The sequence below is a fragment of the Bombina bombina genome, chromosome 1, assembly GCF_027579735.1.
Source record: "Bombina bombina isolate aBomBom1 chromosome 1, aBomBom1.pri, whole genome shotgun sequence".
In the NCBI taxonomy this organism is placed as follows: Eukaryota; Metazoa; Chordata; class Amphibia; order Anura; family Bombinatoridae; genus Bombina; species Bombina bombina.
In genome coordinates, this window is record NC_069499.1 from 597,740,295 (window position 1) to 597,762,314 (window position 22,020).

The following is a 22,020-nucleotide window of genomic DNA, read 5'->3' on the forward strand; positions in this document are numbered from 1 at the left end:
AGTTCCAAGCCATCCTAACGGCGCTAAAGCCCACCACAGTTAAGATGCTTTAGAATGACCTAATGGCGGGAAGGGGTTAACTGGCGAGAAAAAACTGTGAGAAAATGTTTATAGAATTACGCTGGGATTTGAGAGAAAATGTTGTACACGCCCTCGGAAAGCACATTTTACGGAGAAAACCCCCCAATTACGCTTTATAATTTGGACTTTGTGTTTTTTTGCACATCCAGTGTACTTAAATTAAAATTTATGCTGTGCATATTTAATAAGATTGATGTCTGAGTAATTTACATACAAATTTTACGTTTTTTATAAAATATGATTTCGTGAACAGTTTTGTTACGATTTTTGCTGCACAATAACAATACATATGTTTGTGTGAATGGTTAAATTATTTATTTTATATGATTTTTAAATTACGAATTTAATTGTGCACTTTTGTAATGTATGCATCTCCTCCCTATACGAAAATGCAGTATAAGCCCCTTAGCGAGACACCATTTTCAAGGTAGCATCAGGGTACGTGGGCAACCACTACTCCACCTTTGCCCTAGAGGTTTACAGCTTTATCCTGTGTGTCTCCTGCTGTCTTTTAAATACTTTGAATAAAGGACGCTTTGCTTTTGAAAAATATCCGGTGCCTATACTTGTCTTTTTCGCTGATTTTCTTGGATATGAACAAGGCACGGACATCTATTGAGCAGCGATAGCCTCCCCTGTATTACATTGCATCATATTGGATTACCGGTTCTTCAAGGCCGTGGACTCTCCTCACCTTTGGGTTCACCCGCCCCTCATCGTGACGTCACGCACTTCCGGACCGGCTGTGTACACGCTGACGCGCTGTAGGGATCCACCCTGCTGCTCGACCTCCATGCTGCTGTGGATACACGGAGTTCTTCGAGAGAGGATCTTGAGCATTGAATATTAGAAGGTGGGTCCCCAAGATCAGCGTTTTCTTATCAGCGTATGTACTGCTATGCATATGTGTTTGGAACTTTCATAGGGGTTTGGAGTGACGGGAGAAATGGCTAAATACAGGGAATGTATATCTTCAACCACAGTGGCTTGCTAACAGGTGCTGCAATACTTTTGTGGTGACCATTTTCAAGGTGGCTTTAGAATAGATCATTCCAGCAGGGAAATAGAAGGTGCTGGCGAGCATTCTTCTTATAGAATCTCACCAGCCCAGAGAACTTTTTAGAATCGGGCCCTAAGTCTGCGCTGTGAGAGCATTACTTTGATCTGTCCCTTTAAGACTGACTGTCGTGAGTTGCCCCTTTAAAGGCTGTGCTGGTTTGTGTCTGTCCCTTTAAGACTGTGCTGTGTGCACGTTATCTTTCAGATGTCTGTCCCTGTACAGTTGGTATTGGCAATCATTTCATTTGTGTACAGTAAACAGTTATAAATGTATAAAAAATATGTAGGCTGACTGAGGGTTTTATACAATGTATCCATATAGGTGAGCAGAGCTTATGTGTAATGTATTTTGTTATTGGAGACATAAACAGTGCAGTATTTCTGGTACCCCTCATTTGAACCCCGATGCCAAATGTTGTAGTAAAATAAAGTAATATGGCCGAGAAAATAATTTAGAGCGTTACGCTAAACTCCGATTTTACCATAAACAGATCGATCACCTACGCCCCCAAATTTTTTTAATTAGAAAGGCCGCGGCAACACACTGTAGAGTCACGTGACGTACGCACGTCGCTGATTCAGAAGGTCAGCCTTGTGCGTATCTTGCTTACTGACAAATCATTTTCTTTTCTCGTTGCACTTCCTCCGTCCTTTTAGGAAGGGCCTATAGCGTACGAAGCACAGGTTCCTCCCCCATGCTATATCATGCGAAGCACAGAGCATTTGGGTCTCAGTGACCGCGTGTACGAAGTTTAAGCAAGCACGTGGCGGGCGCTGAGAGAGCGTGTAAATTTAAAATGGCGGAAGGTGAGCAATATATGCATGCAGTAATATTAAATATATATATATATATATATGTATAGACACAAATTAAACTTGTAAGCGGATATGAGGGGTGACAATTTAGAATATAGTGAGACTGTAAATTGCAGTAGGAAGTTGAGCTACAATTCAGGAATATGCTCAGATCATGTATTAAGTACTCATGTGGGATTGTATCGTGATTTATTCTTACGGTGTAAAAAAACATTAACTCTAATCTGTACTTTTCAAAATAGCAAACTTAAAAGGCCACTAAACCCAAAATCTTTCTTTCATTATTCAGATAGAGAATAGAAATTTAAACAACATTTCAATTTACTTCCATTATTTATTTTGCTTCATTTTTTAAATATCCTTATTTGAAGAAAAAGCAATGCACATGGTTAGCCAATCACACAATGCTTCTATGTGCAGCAACCAATCAGCAGCTAGTGAGCCTATCTAGATATGCTTTTCATCAAAGAATATCCAGAGAATAAAACAAATTGGATAATATAAGTAAATTAGAAAGATGTTTAAAATTGCATTCTCTTTCTAAATCATAAGAGAAAATGTGAGTGGCATGTCCCTTTAAGTAATTATTACATGCAATGTATGTAAAACCTCAAAAGTTTTTGTTTAATTTAATTGTGCAATATATATCAAACAAAATGTGTTGCCTTAGTATCTTCCCATTTGGCTGCAACTGAGTATTGGTGCCTGCTCTGGCATGTCTGACACGTTTATTTTTATGGTTATACTTCATTCTGCAAATGTATTGCAAGACTGCTGAAAGTAGTAAAAAAACAAACAAAAACTACAAGTTGTTGATGCTGATTGTAAATATTAAACATAATTTTGGCAGTTTTTGAAAATGCGCTTTTTTTTTTTTTTTAACATTTCTTGTTTTCTAGAAATATGCAATGTCGCTTGTACTAGCTGTATAGACATATAGAACACCCCTTTTTATTATGTCCCCTATAGGTTCTGTAAAGAAACAGAAGAAACGCCGGAGTCAAGTCCTTGGTGAGGAGGATGTGGCGGTGAGTTTATTTTTATATTCCTTTCTATGTGACTGGTGGTGGTGCTTGTTTGTAGGTGTGCACAAAGTGTGTGGATTTCAATGTAAAACAGGTACATTAATTTATATTTACTTGTCCTTAGCTGTGATTCTAGCTTTTGTGATTTGTGGGCAGCTGCCGTACCTATTCAAATTCATTGGTTGAACATAGAGAGAACTGTTGGGGGTGGGGCATGTGCTGTTTCTGAAGGAAAAGGGCTTGTTAATATCTAGTATTTGTGTAGTTTCAAACTGAAATTTGTAGTTGCAACTCAAGGGACAGAAATGCTTCTGGTTCATGAGTTTTTAAATATGAAGATTGATTACTGGAAGTCCTGTGTGAGGTTACTTATTCTTTTACTGTCTGATATGTCAATAGTGCTTAAATTTTATATTTTTGTAGAACATTCAGCATGAAGGAGATTTTCTAATTCAGCCTGAATCGAAAGTAGCCCAGTTGGATACGTCACAGTGGCCTTTACTACTGAAGGTATGTAAAGGCAAACATATATATTTTTTTATTTTTAAAAATAAGAAATTTAAACTGTTCTAAGACTATATATATATACAGTGACTTTAAGTGATATATACACACACCAGCTCTTATTCACATCTTGTACAGTGAGGTAGTGACAGATGCCTATTTTCTTCATAGAACTTTGATAAATTGAACGTTCGGACAACACATTACACTCCTATACCATCTGGCTCTAACCCTTTGAAGAGAGATATCACTGAATATGTAAAGTAAGTGGAATTTACATATTTAGTAACTAATATTTGGGATAGACAATCTCCTGCATTAATCAAGCAATAGCTGTATAGAATTTTGTACTGGCATGGTTCTGGGCACAGTAGTATGGACTCAAGCTACTATGGGGCAGTGGGGAAAGGTTTAAATTACAGGAGAATAATTAAAAATCCATGAGTAATTTCAAGTTGGTAAATGTCTTTGTGTGACTATTTATATTTGTATTTTTCTGCCTTCATGTTTCTTTTACTATACACTTTTGTCCTGTACATGTTATTGAATACCTTGTGGATATATGTATATTGCTTATTTCTGTCAGAACAGGGTTTATTAACCTGGACAAACCAGCTAATCCGTCCTCACACGAGGTGGTGGCATGGATACGACGGATCCTGCGAGTTGAGAAGACGGGTCACAGTGGAACACTGGACCCCAAAGTCACAGGCTGTCTAATTGTCTGTATTGATCGTGCCACCCGTCTTGTGAAATCACAGCAAAGCGCTGGTGAGTACTATTGTTTACCAAATGACTTGGTGCTATGACACTTCTTTCCGTGTGTCAAACGCCCATATAGATCTCATATTAATTGGCTGCCATCCATCTGCTCTGTGTCTCTAGGCAAAGAGTATGTGGGCATAGTACGGCTGCACAACGCACTGGAGAGTGAACTGCAACTGTCAAGGGTAAGGCAACATTAAGGATTTGGTTTTACTCCAATCCAAATGGCACTTCCCATTTCACCCTGTCTGCCCATGTGATATGATGACACAGTTTATCCATTCTCTGAGCCCTGGTTTATCTCCTGTAGCTTAATCCTGTTTTTAGGTTTAAGTGTCCCCCGCCTTTGCTATTGCAAGTATCATTGTGTTTTACAGTGTTATTTGCAGTGAAGGTGTGGGGGCAGGGGATCTTGCCAGTAGTCAAGAAGAAATACACTGTCTGATCACAGTTAAACAAAATATCAGTTTCCCCCTCCTAATGCTTGCCTCTAATGCTATAATTTCTGCAGGCTTTGGAGACCCTTACTGGTGCCCTGTTTCAGCGACCTCCTTTGATTGCAGCTGTGAAGAGACAGTTGCGTGTGAGAACAATTTATGAAAGCAAACTAATAGAGTATGATCCAGAACGTCGCCTAGGTATGTATTTATATTTTTAAAAAAAATCCTTCAGTACAGGGGTTTTCAAACCCTGTTCTCAGGCCTCCCTAGCCATGTTAAATAATCAGCTGATTATTTCTCCAGTAAAGACATCCTGAGAATCTGGCATGTTAAGGAGTCCTGAACTGGTTTAGAAACCCCTTCTCTTATCATAGCCACATGATGTGTCTAAGATACCATGAACACACTGTGTAATGTTGACTCTCTATCTATCACCCAATCACTGATGGCTATGTAACTTGTATGTGTTTCCAGTAATTTTACACTTTTTTATATTCTTACACTTTTTTTTTTTTTCTCCCCCTTAATTTCTCAGGTATCTTTTGGGTTAGTTGTGAGGCTGGTACATATATCCGTACCCTTTGTGTTCATCTTGGTTTACTCCTGGGAGTAGGTGGTCAGATGCAAGAATTGCGCAGGGTTCGCTCAGGAGTTCTTGGAGAAAAGGTAAGTGGTGTGTTTTTTGGTTTTTTTTTTTTTTTGTTTTTTTTCCCCAAAAGCGTTGAGTTCAGCTTGATGCTTTTCCTTCAAGCTGGTAATTAGCTTTGGGACAGTAATGAGCTTCCAGGAAAGGAGCTGCATTGCACTCACCTGGGGCCCAACATATTATGTATAAAAGACCCAGCCACTCCAATGGCATTTTAAGATTGTTCTTTTTGCCCTCAGGATAACCTTGTAACTATGCACGATGTACTGGATGCTCAGTGGCAGTATGACAACAATAAAGATGAGAACTACCTGCGCAGAGTTATTTTTCCACTGGAGAAGCTTCTTTTGTCTCATAAGAGGATTGTTATGAAGGACAGTGCGGTAAGAACTGTTCCCAGTCTGCGGTTAGCTTCTAGTCACGTAGCCCAGCGATGGTCAACTTCCTGACATGGGGGCCACAAAGCAATATTTTAGAAGCATTAAATGAATATGAAACTGGAAACTTTCATGATTCAGATAGAACATGCAACTTTCTAATTTACTTCTATTACATTTTCTTCTGTCTTTTGTTGAAAAGACGGAATGTAAGTTCAGGAGTGTGCGCATGTCTAGGGAAACTATATATATATATATATATATATATATATATATATATATATATATATATATATATATATATATATATATATATATATATGGCATCAGTTTGCATTATATGCAAGAGCACTAATTTGTGCCATGTAGTGCTCAAGACACAAACCCAGAGAACCGTGGTATCAGCAAATTTTATAATAGAAGTAAATTAAAAAATGTGATTTGTTTCTCTTCTCTCCCCCCCCCCCCCCGTCTGTTTTGGACATTGCTTTTCTGTGTTTACTTCGCAGTGTAGCTTTTGTTTTTTCCCTAGTCCCTCCTATCTTGATTTTATTTTGGCTTACTGTAGGTTAATGCCATTTGCTACGGTGCAAAGATTATGCTGCCTGGTCTGCTAAGATATGAAGATGGAATAGAGTTGAACCAGGATATTGTAGTGATAACTACAAAAGGAGAAGCCATCTGTATAGGTAAGGTTGGTGTCAATGCATTTATACTGTGACATTCATTTAAAGGTCTTGAGTTTTAGTTTTTCTACAGCTGAGTATAGTTAAAAAAAAAAAAAAAAAAAAAAAAAAAAAAGAAAAGTGTAAAACTTTCTACAGGCTCCTAGTACCAAATCCATGTGATATGATGACACAGTTTATCCATTCGCTGAGCGACAAGGCAGTCCCAGCAAACCCTTAGGCTCTTACATGGGAGTCTGGGGTCTCATGCCCTTTAAGTTTTAGGTAACACTGTGTTTTGCAGTGTAACCTTTTGCTTGGAGGTGTGTGGGGGCAGGAGGCTTGGCTTGTGGTTAAGAAGAGGAACTCTATCTGATCATGTGAATGACGGTACCTGTTTTATGTGTGACTTAGACAGAATGAGTCAAGAGATGCTACTGTTCTAAATCCTCTTTATTATCCTGCAGCCACTGCTCTAATGACCACAGCTGTGATATCAACTTGTGACCATGGTATATTGGCCAAGATTAAGAGAGTTATTATGGAGAGAGACACATATCCCCGCAAATGGGGATTGGGCCCTAAGGTGAGTGGTACCAAAAATGCTACATTAACAGCACTTTATTTTTTATTGCTACATGATGTATCCTAAGATATCATAGACACTTGTAATGCTGACTTTTTATCTATCACCCTATTACTGATGGCTCCATAAGTGGATGGATTTTTGTGAAAATGTCATCCTGGTTGTGCTGATAGACTTTTTTTTTTTTTTTTTTTAACTCTTCCCAGGCCAGCCAGAAAAAGATGATGATTCAGAAAGGACTGCTGGACAAGCATGGCAAGGCGAATGAGAAGACACCGGATAGCTGGGCACAGGGGTACACAGATTATAGGTGTGTGTGTATATACATTTGGTTGTATTGGTGTGCACAGATTGAAGGTGTTGGCTGCATGTGCATTTTGGACATGGTTTCTGATTGTGGTTGTCTTTTACAGTGCTCCTCAGAAGAAGAATCAGCCCATGGAAGCTTCAGTGAAGGTAAGTTCATTCTGTCCCCCGTAAATGGCTTTTCCTCCTTTTCAGAGGATTTATGCTTTACATAACAAATTCTGGTAGGGCATATAGAAGGCCTAGCTTCACAGGACTAAATCTATGGTTCACCTTCCTCAGAGAGAGAGCCTGACAAGCCTGCGACGACCACTACTTAAAAAAATGGGGGGGGGGGGGGGAGTGAGGGAGTAATGGTTGGCAGGGAGTCCTCTCTAGTCTCTAAACACACTGTTTTGTGGGTTTTTTATTTTTTAAAGTGCACTACAATTCGGTTTTGCCCCTCTTCTCCCCCCTCCACCATCTCTGGGTTTGTTACTCCTGTTCTAAACAGACAATGACTTATGCTTTCTTTCCATGCAGGATGTTATCCCTTCACAATCTGCCTGTGATTCTGGAGGGAGTCTCCCTGCTAGATAAACTGCTTTGTAGTATCGGAGCTGCCACTTGATGGCTGCTTCTGTCACTGCTGTAGCTCACATTCTGTTTGCTATCCGTGTGGGTTGTTTTAGGTCACAATAGGCTTCTATTACAATCATTGTAAATTCACTGTAGAAATAAATGCCAGCAGGCTGTTCTTACACTTTTTATTAAAAGTTATTCCCATTTCTAGCGGGAACGAGACAGTGACTCTGACAATGATGCAGTGACCCCTGTGACACCTACTGCAAAGGTGAGTGGCTATATGGTATAGATATATAATACAATTGTAAAAAAAAAAAAAAAATTGGTAGAATCTTTAGGCCTACATAGGTTATTGGTTTCAGATGTTCTAAATGTCTTTGGCAACCTAAGCCGGCCAATAATTAGTATACCTGCTTCAAGACTAGTGTTTTAGTTAAACTCAAGTGAGCAGAAATTGTTTAATACTAGTTTTGGTGAGATCTTAAAGTGTGGGTTTGTGTTTTTTTTTTTTTTCTACTCCGCATAGAGTATATGTAGGTGTTTTCACTATTCTAACCCCTTCAATTTTTAACGCAGGATGTTATCCCTCTTTAGTCTTTGTGGCTTTAGAGGGAGTCTTCCTGCCAGATAAAAGAGCTGTTGGATATCAGAGCAGCCAGTTTCTGCTGCTTCTGTTCTGCACTAGCTCACATCTCTTACTGGGGATGCTACAAGTCACATTTCATTAATAAGCTTGCTGGGGTTTTGGGTGAATTCTATAACTGTTACTGAACATAACCTTTTTACCAAGCAGAAACAAACCGCTGACTCAAATAGTGATCAAGCAACTACTGTAACACCAAGCAAGAAAAGAAAGGTAAATATCTTGTTTGTCTAGGCCAGTTTGGAATGGGTTATATGTGATTTAATGGTTTAGAGTTGACCGGAGGAAAAAATGTTTAATTGCATAGAAGAATTAAGTAACTTTTTTTGCAAACTGACAATATAAGATTTAAAGGGAAATGAGTGCAAATGAAAATGTTTTACTTGCACTAATTGCTTGCATAGAACTGCTTAACCCCTGCAGATTTTAAAGGGACATGAAACCCAAAACTTTTTTTTTTTTGATTCTGATAGAGAATACAATTTTAAACCACTTTCTAATTTACTTCTATTAAACAATTTGTTTCATTCTCTTGGTATAATTTTTTTTGAATGAGCATCAATGCACTACTGGTTGCTGACTGAACACATGGGTGAGCCAATGACAATCAGTATATGTATGCAGCCACAATCAGCAGCGAGAAGCAAGGTTCTTTGCTGCTCCTGAGCTTATCTAGGTAAAGTCTTCAGCAAAGGATAACAAGAGAAGGAAGCAAATTAAATAATTGAAGTAAATTGGAAAGTTGTTTAAAATTGTATTCTATCTGAATAAGAGAATTTTTAGGTTTCATGTCCCTTTAAAGGGACATTATACACATTTTTTCTTAGCATAAATGTTTTGTAGATCTATTTATATAGTCCATGAAGTTTTTTTTTTTTAACCCCTTAATGACCACAGCACTTTTCCATTTTCTGTCCGTTTGGGACCAAGGCTATTTTTACATTTCTGCGGTGTTTGTGTTTAGCTGTAATTTTCCTCTTACTCATTTACTGTACCCACACATATTATATACCGTTTTTCTCGCCATTAAATGGACTTTCTAAAGATACCATTATTTTCATCATATCTTATAATTTACTATAAAAATTTTTATAAAATATGAGGAAAAAATTGAAAAAAAACACACTTTTTCTAACTTTGACCCTCAAAATCTCCTACACTTCAACAACTACCAAAAAAAACTCCCATGCTAAATAGTTTCTAAATTTTGTCCTGAGTTTAGAAATACCCAATGTTTACATGTTCTTTGCTTTTTTTGCAAGTTATAGGGCAATAAGTACAAGTAGCACTTTGCTATTTCCAAATTTTTTTAAAAAAAATTAGCGATAGTTACATTGGAACACTGATATCTGTCAGGAATCCCTGATTAACCCTTCACATATATATATTTTTTAAAAGAACACAACCTAAGGTATTAAACATGGGGTATTTTGACTCTTTCCATGCAACTATTTTACCACCAATCTATGCCAAAGTTTGAAAAAAAAAAAAAGTGGTGATTTTTTGACAAAATAGCAATTCAAGAATACATTTACTGAGAATGTTAAGGGTTACTGCCAAATAACACCCCAATATGTCTTCAGCAGCATCTCCTGAGTACAGTGATACCACCCATGTATAGGTGTTGGGTTCTCTGGGGGCTAAAAGGCCTTATTTTTAGGGGGCGCATTCCAGTTTTTCAACTTGGAATTTTCACATCCCATGCACCCATGTCCTATGTAGGACATTTCTGAAGCCGGCCAATGTAATTTACCCCCATCAAACCATATATTTTTGAAAAGTAGACACCCTAGGGTATTTCAAATGCTGGTATATTAACACTTTCCATGCACTAATTCTTTGTCAAACTATTAGGCAGTCATTTTTTGTGTGTTATTTTTCACACACATTGTACTTTAGACATGAATTCTCAGCTCCTGTTGTGTTACTGCCAAAGAAGACCCCAATATGTGTTCACCAACATCTCCTGAGTACAGTGATACCACTTATGCATAAGTTTATTGGCTTGTTCGGGGGGTGTAATGCCAAATGTCCAACATGCGTTTGTGATTTTTTTATTTAACATATTTTCTTTTGCCTATTGTCTTTTTGGGGGTATTTTAACATACCCCAATTTATTTGTTTCCATGAATGTGCATATTTTTGAAATGTTGACACCCCAAGGTATTGTATATGGTGTGCTTTGATGCATTTGAAGTAACTGTTTTAGCTAAAAAAATTGGAGAAAGTGTATGGTGGCATATTTTCATTTTTACACACACATTGCTTTTTTGACTGATTTAGGAGAGACTGTTGTAAGTTAGTGCAAAAAAATACTTCAGGTTGTTTTCTGCAAGGCACCTTGAGAACACCTATGTCCCCCATGCATAGGTTTGACAGGGGTTTTTGTAAAAAAAAAAAGAAAGAACAGCCCCATTTTAGAAAAAAAATATATATTAGTGAAATGTAAAAATCTGGCACATTAAAAGTAAAAAAATAACAAAAATAACAGTAAACATAACAAAAAAAATAACAGCAAATGTTTTTATTTTTTAAAAATTGACCATTGTATGGTACCGCTTGAAGCAGTCCCCAATGCAGAGTCCAGGCTGTCCAGGGCAATCAGGACAAGTGATATACAGTGTCTCTTCTCTGCCCCCTCTTGGTACAGACTCTGCATTTTTTTTTTGTGGTCTCTGCTTTGCGGCAGTAGGGGGGATTTTAAAAATAAAATGAGTAGCCCCAACTCTGCTCTCTCCCATCACCGCCCGGGGAGCAGGTGCATCATGGTACAAAATCCCCGAAATGATCTGGAGCTGAAATTGTAAAAAAGTCTGTTTCATTCCGGGGTTTGCTTTTTTGAACAACAAAAAAGCGTTGTGGGTTGCAATCTGCATTAGGTAAATTGCAACCTTTTTGTACCAGGCCCTTGTCTTCCACATAATTAGGTAGGGCTGCAGCAGCTGATCTGCCAGATCAACCCCACCCATATGCCGGTTATAAGACTTGATGCACACTGGCTTCCTTATGATCTCAGCTCTGCCACGTACAGAGACCGCCACCGTCCTCTCTGTGTGGATGGTGGTAAGAAGGTATACATCCTTCTTGTCTCTGTACTTCAGTGCCAACAGCTCCTCTTGGCGCAGAGCTGAGGTCTCCCCCCTTCATAGCCGGGTGCGTACAAGTTGTCCTGGGAAACCATTGCGGTTCTTTTTAATAGTACCGCAAGCTACTGTATCAAAGCAATACAGTAGCTTGAACAAAAGGACACTTGTATAAAAATTGTCTAAGTACAAGTGATACCCTTTGTTCATTAGGGGTAATATCAGGTCCCAGACAATCTTGCCAGTGGTTCCCATATGTTCTGGGCAACCTGGAGGGTCAAGGTGGCTATCCTTTCCCTCATACACCCGGAAGGCCTGAGTATACCCAGTCTCGCTCTCACAGAGCTTATACACCTTTACCCCATACCTGGAGCGCTTGGAAGGAATATACTGCTTGAATCCCAGCCTTCCCTTATACTTCATCAGGGATTCATCAACGCATATATTCCTTCCAGGTGTATAAGCCTCTGCAAACCTGGCAGAAAAGTGGGTAATCAGGGGTCAAATTGGGGATGCTCCCTAGGGGGGCACAGGCTGTTGTCGCTGAAGTGCATGAAATGAAGAATCATTTCATACCTCTGCCTCGACATACTCTGGGAGAAAATGGGGGTAGAGCAGATGGGGCTACTGCTCCAGTAGGAGCGAACAGAGGGTTTCTTTATGATGCCCATCAGCATAGTCAATGCCCAGAATTTTTTAAATTCTGGCACATTGATGGGGGCCCATTGCTGCTTTGCCAAATATGTTTCAGGCTTTGCAGCACGGTACTGATGGGCATATAAATTAGTTTGGGCGACAATGTTCCCCAATACATCATCACCCAGAAACACCTCCAGAAACTGTTGGGGGGCTAAAACCTGCCACATCTATATTTATGCCAGCATTTGCTGTGAAGGGTGGGATATCTGGCCTGTGGAGATGAGGCGTTACCCACTCTTCAGCGGCAATGGCAGCAACACGCCTCCTTCTGGCAGGGGGGCTAGCAGCCACAGATACATCACTATCAGTTGAGACTGCATCTAATGATGTATCTGAGCATATGGCAGGGTCAAAATTGGGGTCTGAGTCAGACATAGAGGCATCTGACTCTGACGCAAGGATGGCATATGCCTCCTCAGCACTATGTTTTCTTTGACATTATTGTATCTGTCACAGAAAACCAAAATTAATTAACTAAATGGCCTTTGGGTTTTTTTAAAAAAAGTACAGCTATGCTAATGCCAGTGATTTATAGCGATCACTGGCAAGCTAAGGGTTAAATACTATTTAAATTAAATTAGCTAAATGGCTCTGAAAGGAGCCTTTGGGTTTTTAAAAAATTACAACAAAAATTAACCCCTAAAAAAATGCAGACAGCAAAAAAAGTACAGCTATGCTAATGCCAGTGATGTATAGCGATCACTGGCAAGCTAGGGGTTAAATAGTCTTTAAATTCAATTAAATTAGCTAAATGGCTCTGAAAGGAGCCTTTGAGTTTTTTTAAAAAAAAAAATACAACAAAAATTAACCCCTAAAAAAATGCAGACAGCAAAAAAAAGTGCAGCTGTGCTACTGCCAGTGATTTATAGTGATCACTGGCAAGCTAGGGGTTAATGGCTCTGAAAAGAGCCTTTGTATTTTAAATTTTTTAACAAATAAAAAATAAATCTCTCTCTGCTAAAATACAGGTCTCTCTCTCTCCAACAAAATAGCAAGTGAGGAGAGGGAGGGAGATCCACACTGATCAGAGTCAATATTTACAAATATTGACCTGATCAGACAAATGGGAGATTTTTTTTTTTTTTTTTTTTTGTAAGAAGGCTCAGATTGGGTGACCCTAGCTTGCCCCTATGGTGAGACAGGCTAGGGACACCCCCAGAGGCCCCATGATGCACTGGGCATCGCCATTTTGGAAGCCTCATGGGGGAGGGGGGGGGGCTATATGTGGGGGCTTTTTTATTTTTATTTTTTCCCCCCCAATTTTTAATTACATTTATATACTAAGTGCCTCGACCCACCGAGGCACTTAGCACACTAGCAGAGCATCGGTAGCGTGTCCGATCGCTTCCGATGCTCTGCTGCACTGCCGGGCTCCACGTGGAGCAAAACCGGAAGTGATCACTCAGGGGGAGTGATCAATCCGGTCCCGGCACTCCGTAACAGCACTGCAGGGATGCCCAGACATCGAGGCATCCCTGCAGTACTGTAATAGTGCCTGGAAGCGATCTTGATCGCTTCCAGCACTCACTTTAGCCGAGGACGTGCAGGGTACGTCAGGCGTTAACTGCCTTTTTTTTTTTCAGACGTACCCTGCACGTCCTCGGTCACTAAGGGGTTAAAGTTTAGTTTTGCTTATTTTTAAATAACATTGCTCTGATTTTCAGACTCCTAACCAAGCCCCAAAGTTTTATGTGAATATAGTCAGCTACCTTCTCCAGCTTGCTCCTGTTTGTGTAAAGGGTCTTTTCATATGCAAAAGAAGGGGGGGGGGGGGACTGTCTTATTTCCCACTTGCAGTGGGCTTTCCAACTACCTTTTCAACAAAGCTAAACTGAGAGCTTCTAAGTTTTTAAACAGTTTTATACTGGATTTTTATATCGGTATCTGCATCTTATTCTTTATAGTAGTGCCTATTACATGCAGTTACATAAAAATGAGTGTATACTGTCCCTTTAAGCCTTGCTGCATAGTAGTGGTGTAGTATTAGTACATTGCTGACCGCATCTGTTGCGCTAATGAGGCATATGTTCCACCAATCACCAGATAGCTGACATTTCAAAAGATACTGATTTGATATTAACTGAAGTCTGTTATTTTTAAAGACACAATGAGTCCACTGATTTCATCCTTGTGGGATTACACCACCTGGTCAGCAGGAGGCAAAGAGCACCACAGCAAAGCTGTATAAATAGCTCCTCCCTTCCCTCCCACTCCAGTCATTCTCTTTGCCTGTGTTCGTAAGATTGGAGATGGCAAAGTGAGGTGTTAGTTTAGATTCTTCAATCAAGAGTTTATTATTTTTTTAAAGTAGTGCCAGTGAGTGCTACTTTGTTCTAGGGTGTAGCCTAGACCAGATCAGTGGCTTTAAAGCAATAGGAACTGGTGGGACATAATTTTCACTGTGCCTCCTATATACATATTGCTGCCCTAATATAGATAGCCTAAGCACTTTTAACTCAGGCTGATTTTAGTCCACAGGGCTATGGGAGAGAGAGAACCTCTGGACTGCCATGCTGTCACACAGCATTCAAGGTAGGTGCTAACTTTATTATTTCTGGGGACAAAGATAATTTTCTCAGAAGAAAGGGAGCACTACTTTTCTGTCCAACAGAGTAAAGTTCATAAGGCATGGACTCTTACTATATTCACGCTGTTTGCCCTGTGTCACAGGGGTATGTGAAAATATATTAGGGCTGCAACTAACTATTTTCATAATCGATTAATCGGCCGATTATTTTTTTTCGACTAATCGGATCATTTTTTCCTATATTTAAAATAAAATCCACGTACTGAGTGTTATAAATATAAACTTCCGACTAAAACTTTACATTAAAACAACTGTTGGTCCAATTTTTTTTAAGCAGCAGAACAAACTTTTATAATTAAGCAAAACAAAACCACAAACTGTTTCAAAAGAGGTGGAACTAGTAATAGGTAGACTATCATTGTTTATAACATTCTATTATTCACTCTTTCAGAAACCATATAACACAATACCATGTGCAGGAGCTCATTGGAGTAAAGCAGTTGGTGCTGTGCATAGACCAACTAATTGCAAACCAACTAATCGATTATGAGATTCGTTGACAACTATTTTCATAATCTATTATCGATTATGCTGATTAGTTGTTGCAGCTCTAAAATATATTATGCATGCTCCCCGGTGCCTATACTAAAGCATGGCGACCGGGAGGTTACTTAGAGCCTTGTGTGTCACAGGGGTATGTAAAAATACATTCTACAGTATAGTCTGTTTTTTATACTTGCTCCTGGTTCCTATACTAAAGCATGGAGACCGGGAGATTGCATACAGCCCTGTTTGTCACAGTGGCATGTGTCTATAATTTATACAGTATGTTCTGTCTTTATAAATCGCTCCCGGTGTCTAGACTAAAGCGAGGCGACCGGGAGATTGCATAGAACTATGTTTGTCGTAGTGTCATATTTAACGTAGTGTGTTATGTTTCACTGTGTGTCACAGTGGTACGTGTTAATGGCTGCATAGTTTGCATTGGTTTTTTGCTTGGCTCCCGGTGCCTGTTCTTAAGCAAGACAACCGGTTGATTGCATTACAATCTTATTGTCCCAGGTGACTGTTTTACTAAGTGCACATCTTGTTTACTGACAACGGCATGTTCTTTTCTTGCTCCCGGCGCTTATACATCAAAGGAAAAAATGGTGACCGGGAGTTGACTTGGGTAACGCCCACGACGGGCGGAGCTTGGCGCCGTGTTTGTACACTGTTTATTTTTTTTTTAGTGGGAGAAGTCCGGCATGGTGCCCTGTGGAATCCACTTCCTCCTTCTCTTCCGGTTATCGTAAAGGTTAGGAGCAATTGTTGACAGAGTATTTGTGCTTAAGACAGCGCTATAGTAGGCTGCCTTTCATCTCAGCTGGGTCTGGCTGAGATGTACAGGTGTTTAATTTTCCCTATCTGCATGTTCCTCACGCTTTTTTATTCTATCATTAATAAATGTGCTCACATCACCATTTAAAGTCATAGTACCAGTTGGTTATATGTTGCAGGTTATTTACATACAATTTAAGTATCTGCCTTAACTGGGCAGTTGGATTGAGGAGGGTTTCAACTGTTTCATGACACATGCAGTGCCCTGCAGTTCCTCACACATTCCATTTGGAGCTGTTCGTTCAGCATCGCTACGTTTATATCATGGTGATATCTTTAAAAAATGTAATCTTGTAAACGTTACTTTATTCAAGGTAACTTTTTTTAGGGGTACCTTGTTTTTAGGATGGATGCCATTGTGGTATTGCCAATCCTTTTCCATGTCCTTTTTTGAGAGAGCTTTGTCTTACTAAAGATAATCTTGTCCAAGCCTACCACTTTTTAAGTGGCGCTGATCAAGGTATGCTACAAATTCCTAAGTCCACATGCGGTGCCCTGCATTTCCTCTCTTTATATTTGGGGGCTATTTTGTTTGTGCCAGCCGGCTATGTGCATTGCCGCAGTCTCTAGTGCGGCGGCATATGAGGTTGCTGCGCTATCTGAGGCCCTTGGATCTGAGTTTTCTCTGGATGAGATCCAAGTTATGATAAAGGCTTGCAAACTTACAATTGCCTTCGGGTGCTTCTCTTAAAGTTCCCTAATTGGGAATTGTAGGGGGCAGACTTCCTTCTTTGTTAGAAGCCTGGGTTCGGGATGCCCAGGATCCCTGGGCACTGGCAATTTTGTCTCTGATACAATCTGGAGTTCAAGGTTTTTTTTTTTTCTCCTGGAGGAAGATTCCTTCTTTTTGAGATTACCTGCAGATCTGTTAACAAGAGAGGCGTTCTTACATTGTGTCTCCGCTCTGGGAGTGATTGTTCCCGTTCCACTTTTGGAACAGGGACTGGAATGTTGTTCCATTCTATTTGTGGTCCTTGAAGAGGGAACCTTAAGCCAATTCTAGACTTCCTAGTCTTAAGTTCTCAGGGTACCATCCTTCTAGAGCTATTCGTTCCACCCCGTTAATCCAAGATGGTCACTTTGTGACCACGGTGGATTTCTAGGCTGCATATCTGCATGTTCAGTCACAGGGATCGTCATGAGTTTTTCCGGTTGCTTGTCTGGATAAACACTACTAATTTGTGGTTCTTTCGGTCTTGCCACGGCCTCCAGAATACTTACAAGTGTCTTATTGGGACACCTAGTTGAGGCACTGTCCTTTTAGCTAGCAGGATCCCTCAGTTCTTCCTGAGATCTCTCTAATGGAAGGTGAATTTCACAAAGGGTTCCACACTTAGGAGTGATTGTCTTAGAAACCTTTATGGTCTCTCTCTGTCTTGTCATATTTCTGACAAGTGTCAGGACATTGAAGATTATCGATTCTTGTCTGGGCCTTCAGTCCACTCCTCGTCCTTCAATGGCTCGGTGCATGGAGTTAATGGTGGCGGCTATAGTTATCATTCTGTTTGCTCACTTTCATCTCAGGGCTCTGCAGTTGAGCATGCTGAGACATTGGGGTGGCAGTTATTGGGACTTGTCCCCTAGGCTTTTACTGGAGCAGGAGACAAAGGCCTCTTTTCAATGGTTATCTCTGGTTCACTTCTTTCAGGGTACATGTTTTCACAGACCCTTTTGGGTGATGGTGTTGACTGAGGCCAGCCTCCTTGGGGGGGAGCAGTCTGACTTACTGTGTCCATAATCCTTGAACCTGTAGGACCCAGTTTTTCCCATGATCTACGATCAACGTAAAGTCAGTGACTTGCATCCGTCATCAGCGAGATGATATTCCTTGACGTTGACGGAGAATAATTCTTGTCGATGTTCCAAAATTTCTTCCTATAGTTGTTTCAATCAAGAATATTAATCAGGAGATTGTTGTTCTTTCCTTGTGTTCTAATCCTTCTGGAAGGAAAGTCTGTTCCATAGTTTAGACGTAGTCCGTGCTTAACATTTTTCTTTTACGCGACTGAGGAATTTGACAGTCGTCTCCTTTGTTATTTTTCAGGGAAATTGTAGGGGTCAAAAAGCTTCACCTCCTTTTTTCCTTTTGGCTGAAGAGTATAATCTGTTTTACATATGAGACTGCTGGACAGCAGCCTCCTGAACGAATTATGGCTCATTCCACTAGGGCTGTGGCTTCCTCATGGACATTCAAAAATGAGACTTCTGTTGTACAGATTTGCAAGGCTGCAAATTGGTCTCTTTTTCGAGATTTTATAAATTTGATACCTTTTTGCCTCGGTTGAGGGTGTTTTTGGGAGAAATGTTCTTCAAGCAGTGGTGCCTTCCGTTTCGGTTCCCTGTGTTGTCCCCTCCCTTTTCATCCGTGTACTATAGCTTTGGTATTGTATTCCACAAGAGAGGATGAAAACCGTTGCCTCATCGTGTCTTTAAAAATAATTTATGCTTACCTGATTTGTTTCTTTTTAGACACAAGTACACGGCCCGCCCTGTTATGAGACCGGTTACTAATTTTGTAAACTTCAGACACCTCTGCACATTGGCTTTTCCTTTCTCTTCCTAACTTTGGTCGAATGACTGGAGTGGGAGGGAAGGGAGGAGCTATTTATACAGCTTTGCTATGGTGCTCTTTGCCTCCTCCTGCTGACCAGGAGGCGTAATCCCCACAAGTAAGGATGAAATACATGGAGTCATCGTGTCTAAAAAGACAAATTTATCAGGTAAGCTTAAGTTTTGTTTGTGTGGGGTGTTTTTTTTTTTTTTTTTTTTTGATAAATTTAACTACATGGTAAAGGGACACAGGAATACCTGACCACATAAGTGCAGCATGTATAGATGAGATTGAAGGGAAAAACACTTCTGCCTCTTTGGATTGGTGTGTGGCTTAAGACGGCACATGTAAAACCGGAGTGTATAGTTGGCATAAGTGAACTTTTGATCTACTTCAGTAACTTGGGGGGGCCAATTCTCTAAGCTTCACAAGACCAGATATATGGGGGGGCAGTAAATCAATATTTTAAAAGCAATAAACAAACTTATGACTAAACTTATATTGTAAAGATGTCCAGTGTGTTACCAAGTACTTACATTTTCATTTGTAGTAAGTGCTTTAAGATTATTAAAATATCTTCAATTCCCCCCCCCCCCCCCCTGCAGAAACACACTACAGAATCTGACAGTGATCAAGCAACTCCTGCAACATCAAGCAAGAAGAAAAAGGTACTGAACTTTTAATTACTGTGGATTTAACCCCCCCCCCCCCCCGATATGCCTTTAGCTCAGTCAGTTAAACACTATTTGTTTTGCAGAAAAAACATAGAGCTGAAGATACTGCTGACCCTGTTACACCAGAGAAAAACAAAGTGAGTATACTGGTTTTAAGGCAGGGGATATTGTACAGCAGCTTAACCTATCAAGGCCAGTTTAAATTCTGGCTAATGCTTCATGTAATGACCTTTTATGCCAATAGGAGACTGGTGATGAGAGTGAAGAAAAGATAAAGAAAAAGAAGAAAAAGAAAGAAAAGTATAGGGAGCAAGAGGAATGCTCTGGGGAGGGAGAACTACCAGAAGAGGACTCAGAGGTAGTACTGTTTCCTTCTCCTTTACCTATCCATTTTCTTGCTACTTAGTGTGGATAGTTTGTGGTTTTTTGTGTTTTTTTCCCCCCCTAATTTTACGGTTTCTCTATTTCTATAGCTAAAAGCAAGTGGAAAAAAGAAGAAAAAGAAATTGAAAAAGGAAAATGAAGATTAGAATTTAATTTGTCACTGTGGGATGTTCCCAGCCCAAGTCATATGGCACAGTGGATGGACATGTGGAACTTGTTATGTATAGTTCTAACACAGCATTGAATGTTAGGAATGTGGGCTAATGCAGTGGTCCTCTATTCATATGGAGTGTCCTTATTTGTCAATTTCTGAGGTTTGTTCTGTTTTAGGAGCAACACAGAACCGTGTATATTTTTTTTATAGACTTGCATGATGAAAAAAGACCTTGTGTACAGAGTTGAGCAGTCCATTTTGTTTTCTCAGGCAAAAACCTTGTGAATTTATTTTAAAAATAAAAAACTTTTTATGACTCATGATTTTAGTTGTCAACTGTTCTTCAAATTGTTTCGTCGTGCTTTGCCTCCATTTCATTCTCCCTCAAACTGTTGAGTCCATTGAGCAGGCTGTCCTGGTTTCCCTCTGGCTCTGAAATCCAGAGCAGCAAGGCGATTGCTGTGCAGTGTATTTAGAACAACAGGCTCTCATTGCTTGAAGTTCTGATTCACACTTCCTTTCATTGTAACTGTTTACTATGAACAAAACACAAACACTATTGGTTATTCTTACTCAACAGTTTGGCCATCTAGTTTTAGTATGATTGAACAGTGTTTCTAAAAAGATTGGATGTACACTTTAAAAAGACATAACACCTTTTTTTATATGTGCATAATGTATAGCAGCAATTAAACAATGCAGAAGGTCTGAATAAAAACCTCATGCAAAGTTGTTAAAATCATTTTACATCAAAATAATGAATGTATAATGCAATATACTTTCAACTAGTTTTTCCATCTCCCTATCTTGTCTTTAGTCATATCTTTTGGTGGCATATGTTTATCAACAGTAAAGTTATGTGCAATAGCAGTTTAGATGAGAAGAATGTGTGTGTATATAACTAGAAAGTAACAACCAAATATAAGCAATTTCTATAACTTGACCTGTGCCCCTGGGTAATGCTTAACTGTGAAGAACCCCTCCCGAAAGGGGTGTGGACAGAACACCACTCCACTGATTTACCTATAAAGATTATAGTGTTTTATGTGTAAACAATTGAAATCTTACCTCCAAGATCCATACTGTGGAACAGGACACAACCTCAAGTGTGACAAAGGGAATAGGAGCGCCAAAGTTGGCTAAAGTGTATGTATAAAACGGGATAAATCGGGAACAAAGCTGACTGAAAAGGAGGGTGATATTGACAATGGTATATCTAATGTATAATATAACACCTACAGTTGGCCTTTCTATATAGGCAAATAAGTATAGAAACTTTCAAAATGCTTAAAACTATATTAAAAACTTATATAAAAAGAGACAATCTCAGAAGATCAAAATAGTGCAATGCCTGGATAGATCTCCGGTAAGGATACTGGTTGGTTACCTATGCAAAGTGTACACGTGCAATAAAAGGTGGTCAACTGTAGGTGTTATATTATACATTATTAGATATACCATTGTCAATATCGCCCTCCTTTTCAGTCAGCTTTGTTCTTGATTTATATATACTTTAGCCAACTTTGGCACTCCTATTCCCTTTTTCGGTACTTTGAATCCAAGATCCAGTTAGGGGGTCTTTCTTTTTTTTAAAGACATGAGTCCACGGATTTCATCCTTGTGGGATATTCACCTCCTGGTCAGCAGGAGGAGGCAAAGAGCACTACAGCAGAGCTGTTAAATAGCTCCTCCCTTCCCTCCCACTCAAGTCATTCTCTTTGCCTACGTTGGTGACAGGAAGAGGTAAAGTGAGGTGTTTAGTATAGATTCTTCAATCAAGAGTTTATTATTTTTAAAAGTGGTGCCAGAGAGTGCTACTTTGTTTTAGGGTGTAGCCGTAGTCCATATCAGTCTCTACAGGAGAGCATTTGGTGGCTTTAAAACAATGGGAACTTGTGAGACCTAATTCTCACTGTGCCTCCCATGTAATTGTTTGCTGCCCTTACCAAAGAAAATCTGAGGGATATTACTCAGACCTTTCGCTTTAATTTACAGGTCCATGTGAGGGAGAGGACCTTGCACACCTGGGAACTGCCTTATTGTCCGGCAGGAGATGAGGTAAGTGCTATTCTGGGGGTTGAAAGGAGACTC

At 39.7% G+C, this 22,020-nt stretch overlaps 2 protein-coding genes and 2 non-coding genes across 8 annotated transcripts in view; 3 read left to right on the forward strand and 1 right to left on the reverse strand.

The window, feature by feature from the left end:
- The first annotated feature begins 1,823 nt into the window (after positions 1-1,823).
- Positions 1,824-20,252, forward strand: DKC1 (dyskerin pseudouridine synthase 1). Of its 3 annotated transcripts, XM_053698913.1 has the most exons (19): positions 1,824-1,947; positions 2,926-2,984; positions 3,405-3,491; positions 3,657-3,748; positions 4,072-4,256; positions 4,371-4,435; positions 4,762-4,888; positions 5,226-5,356; positions 5,576-5,719; positions 6,282-6,402; positions 6,846-6,964; positions 7,171-7,274; positions 7,378-7,420; positions 8,043-8,102; positions 8,625-8,690; positions 19,323-19,385; positions 19,475-19,528; positions 19,636-19,749; positions 19,865-20,252. In XM_053698913.1, exons 1-19 carry the CDS (start codon positions 1,938-1,940, stop codon positions 19,919-19,921), a joined length of 1,701 nt encoding a protein of 566 aa, XP_053554888.1. In that variant the 5' UTR covers positions 1,824-1,937; the 3' UTR covers positions 19,922-20,252. The 3 variants fall into 3 exon arrangements, with proteins under 3 accessions (XP_053554888.1, XP_053554886.1, XP_053554889.1); XM_053698911.1 differs by lacking the exon at positions 1,824-1,947 and having other exon boundaries at positions 2,913-2,984; XM_053698914.1 differs by lacking the exon at positions 1,824-1,947 and having other exon boundaries at positions 2,913-2,984; positions 8,628-8,690.
- LOC128646411 (small nucleolar RNA SNORD83) lies at positions 5,064-5,141 on the forward strand. Its single transcript, XR_008400334.1, has one exon. It is a non-coding gene; the product is annotated as a small nucleolar RNA SNORD83 (small nucleolar RNA).
- Positions 7,012-7,087, forward strand: LOC128646412 (small nucleolar RNA SNORD83). Its single transcript, XR_008400335.1, has one exon. It is a non-coding gene; the product is annotated as a small nucleolar RNA SNORD83 (small nucleolar RNA).
- Positions 20,186-22,020, reverse strand: part of CMC4 (C-X9-C motif containing 4) — an 86,433-nt gene continuing 84,598 nt past the window's right edge. For all 3 annotated transcript variants that reach the window (XM_053698915.1, XM_053698916.1, XM_053698917.1), the window contains one exon: positions 20,186-20,465. In XM_053698915.1, the coding sequence (XP_053554890.1) occupies positions 20,314-20,465 (152 nt within the window). In that variant the 3' untranslated portion in view covers positions 20,186-20,313. The remainder of the gene's footprint in view (positions 20,466-22,020) is intronic.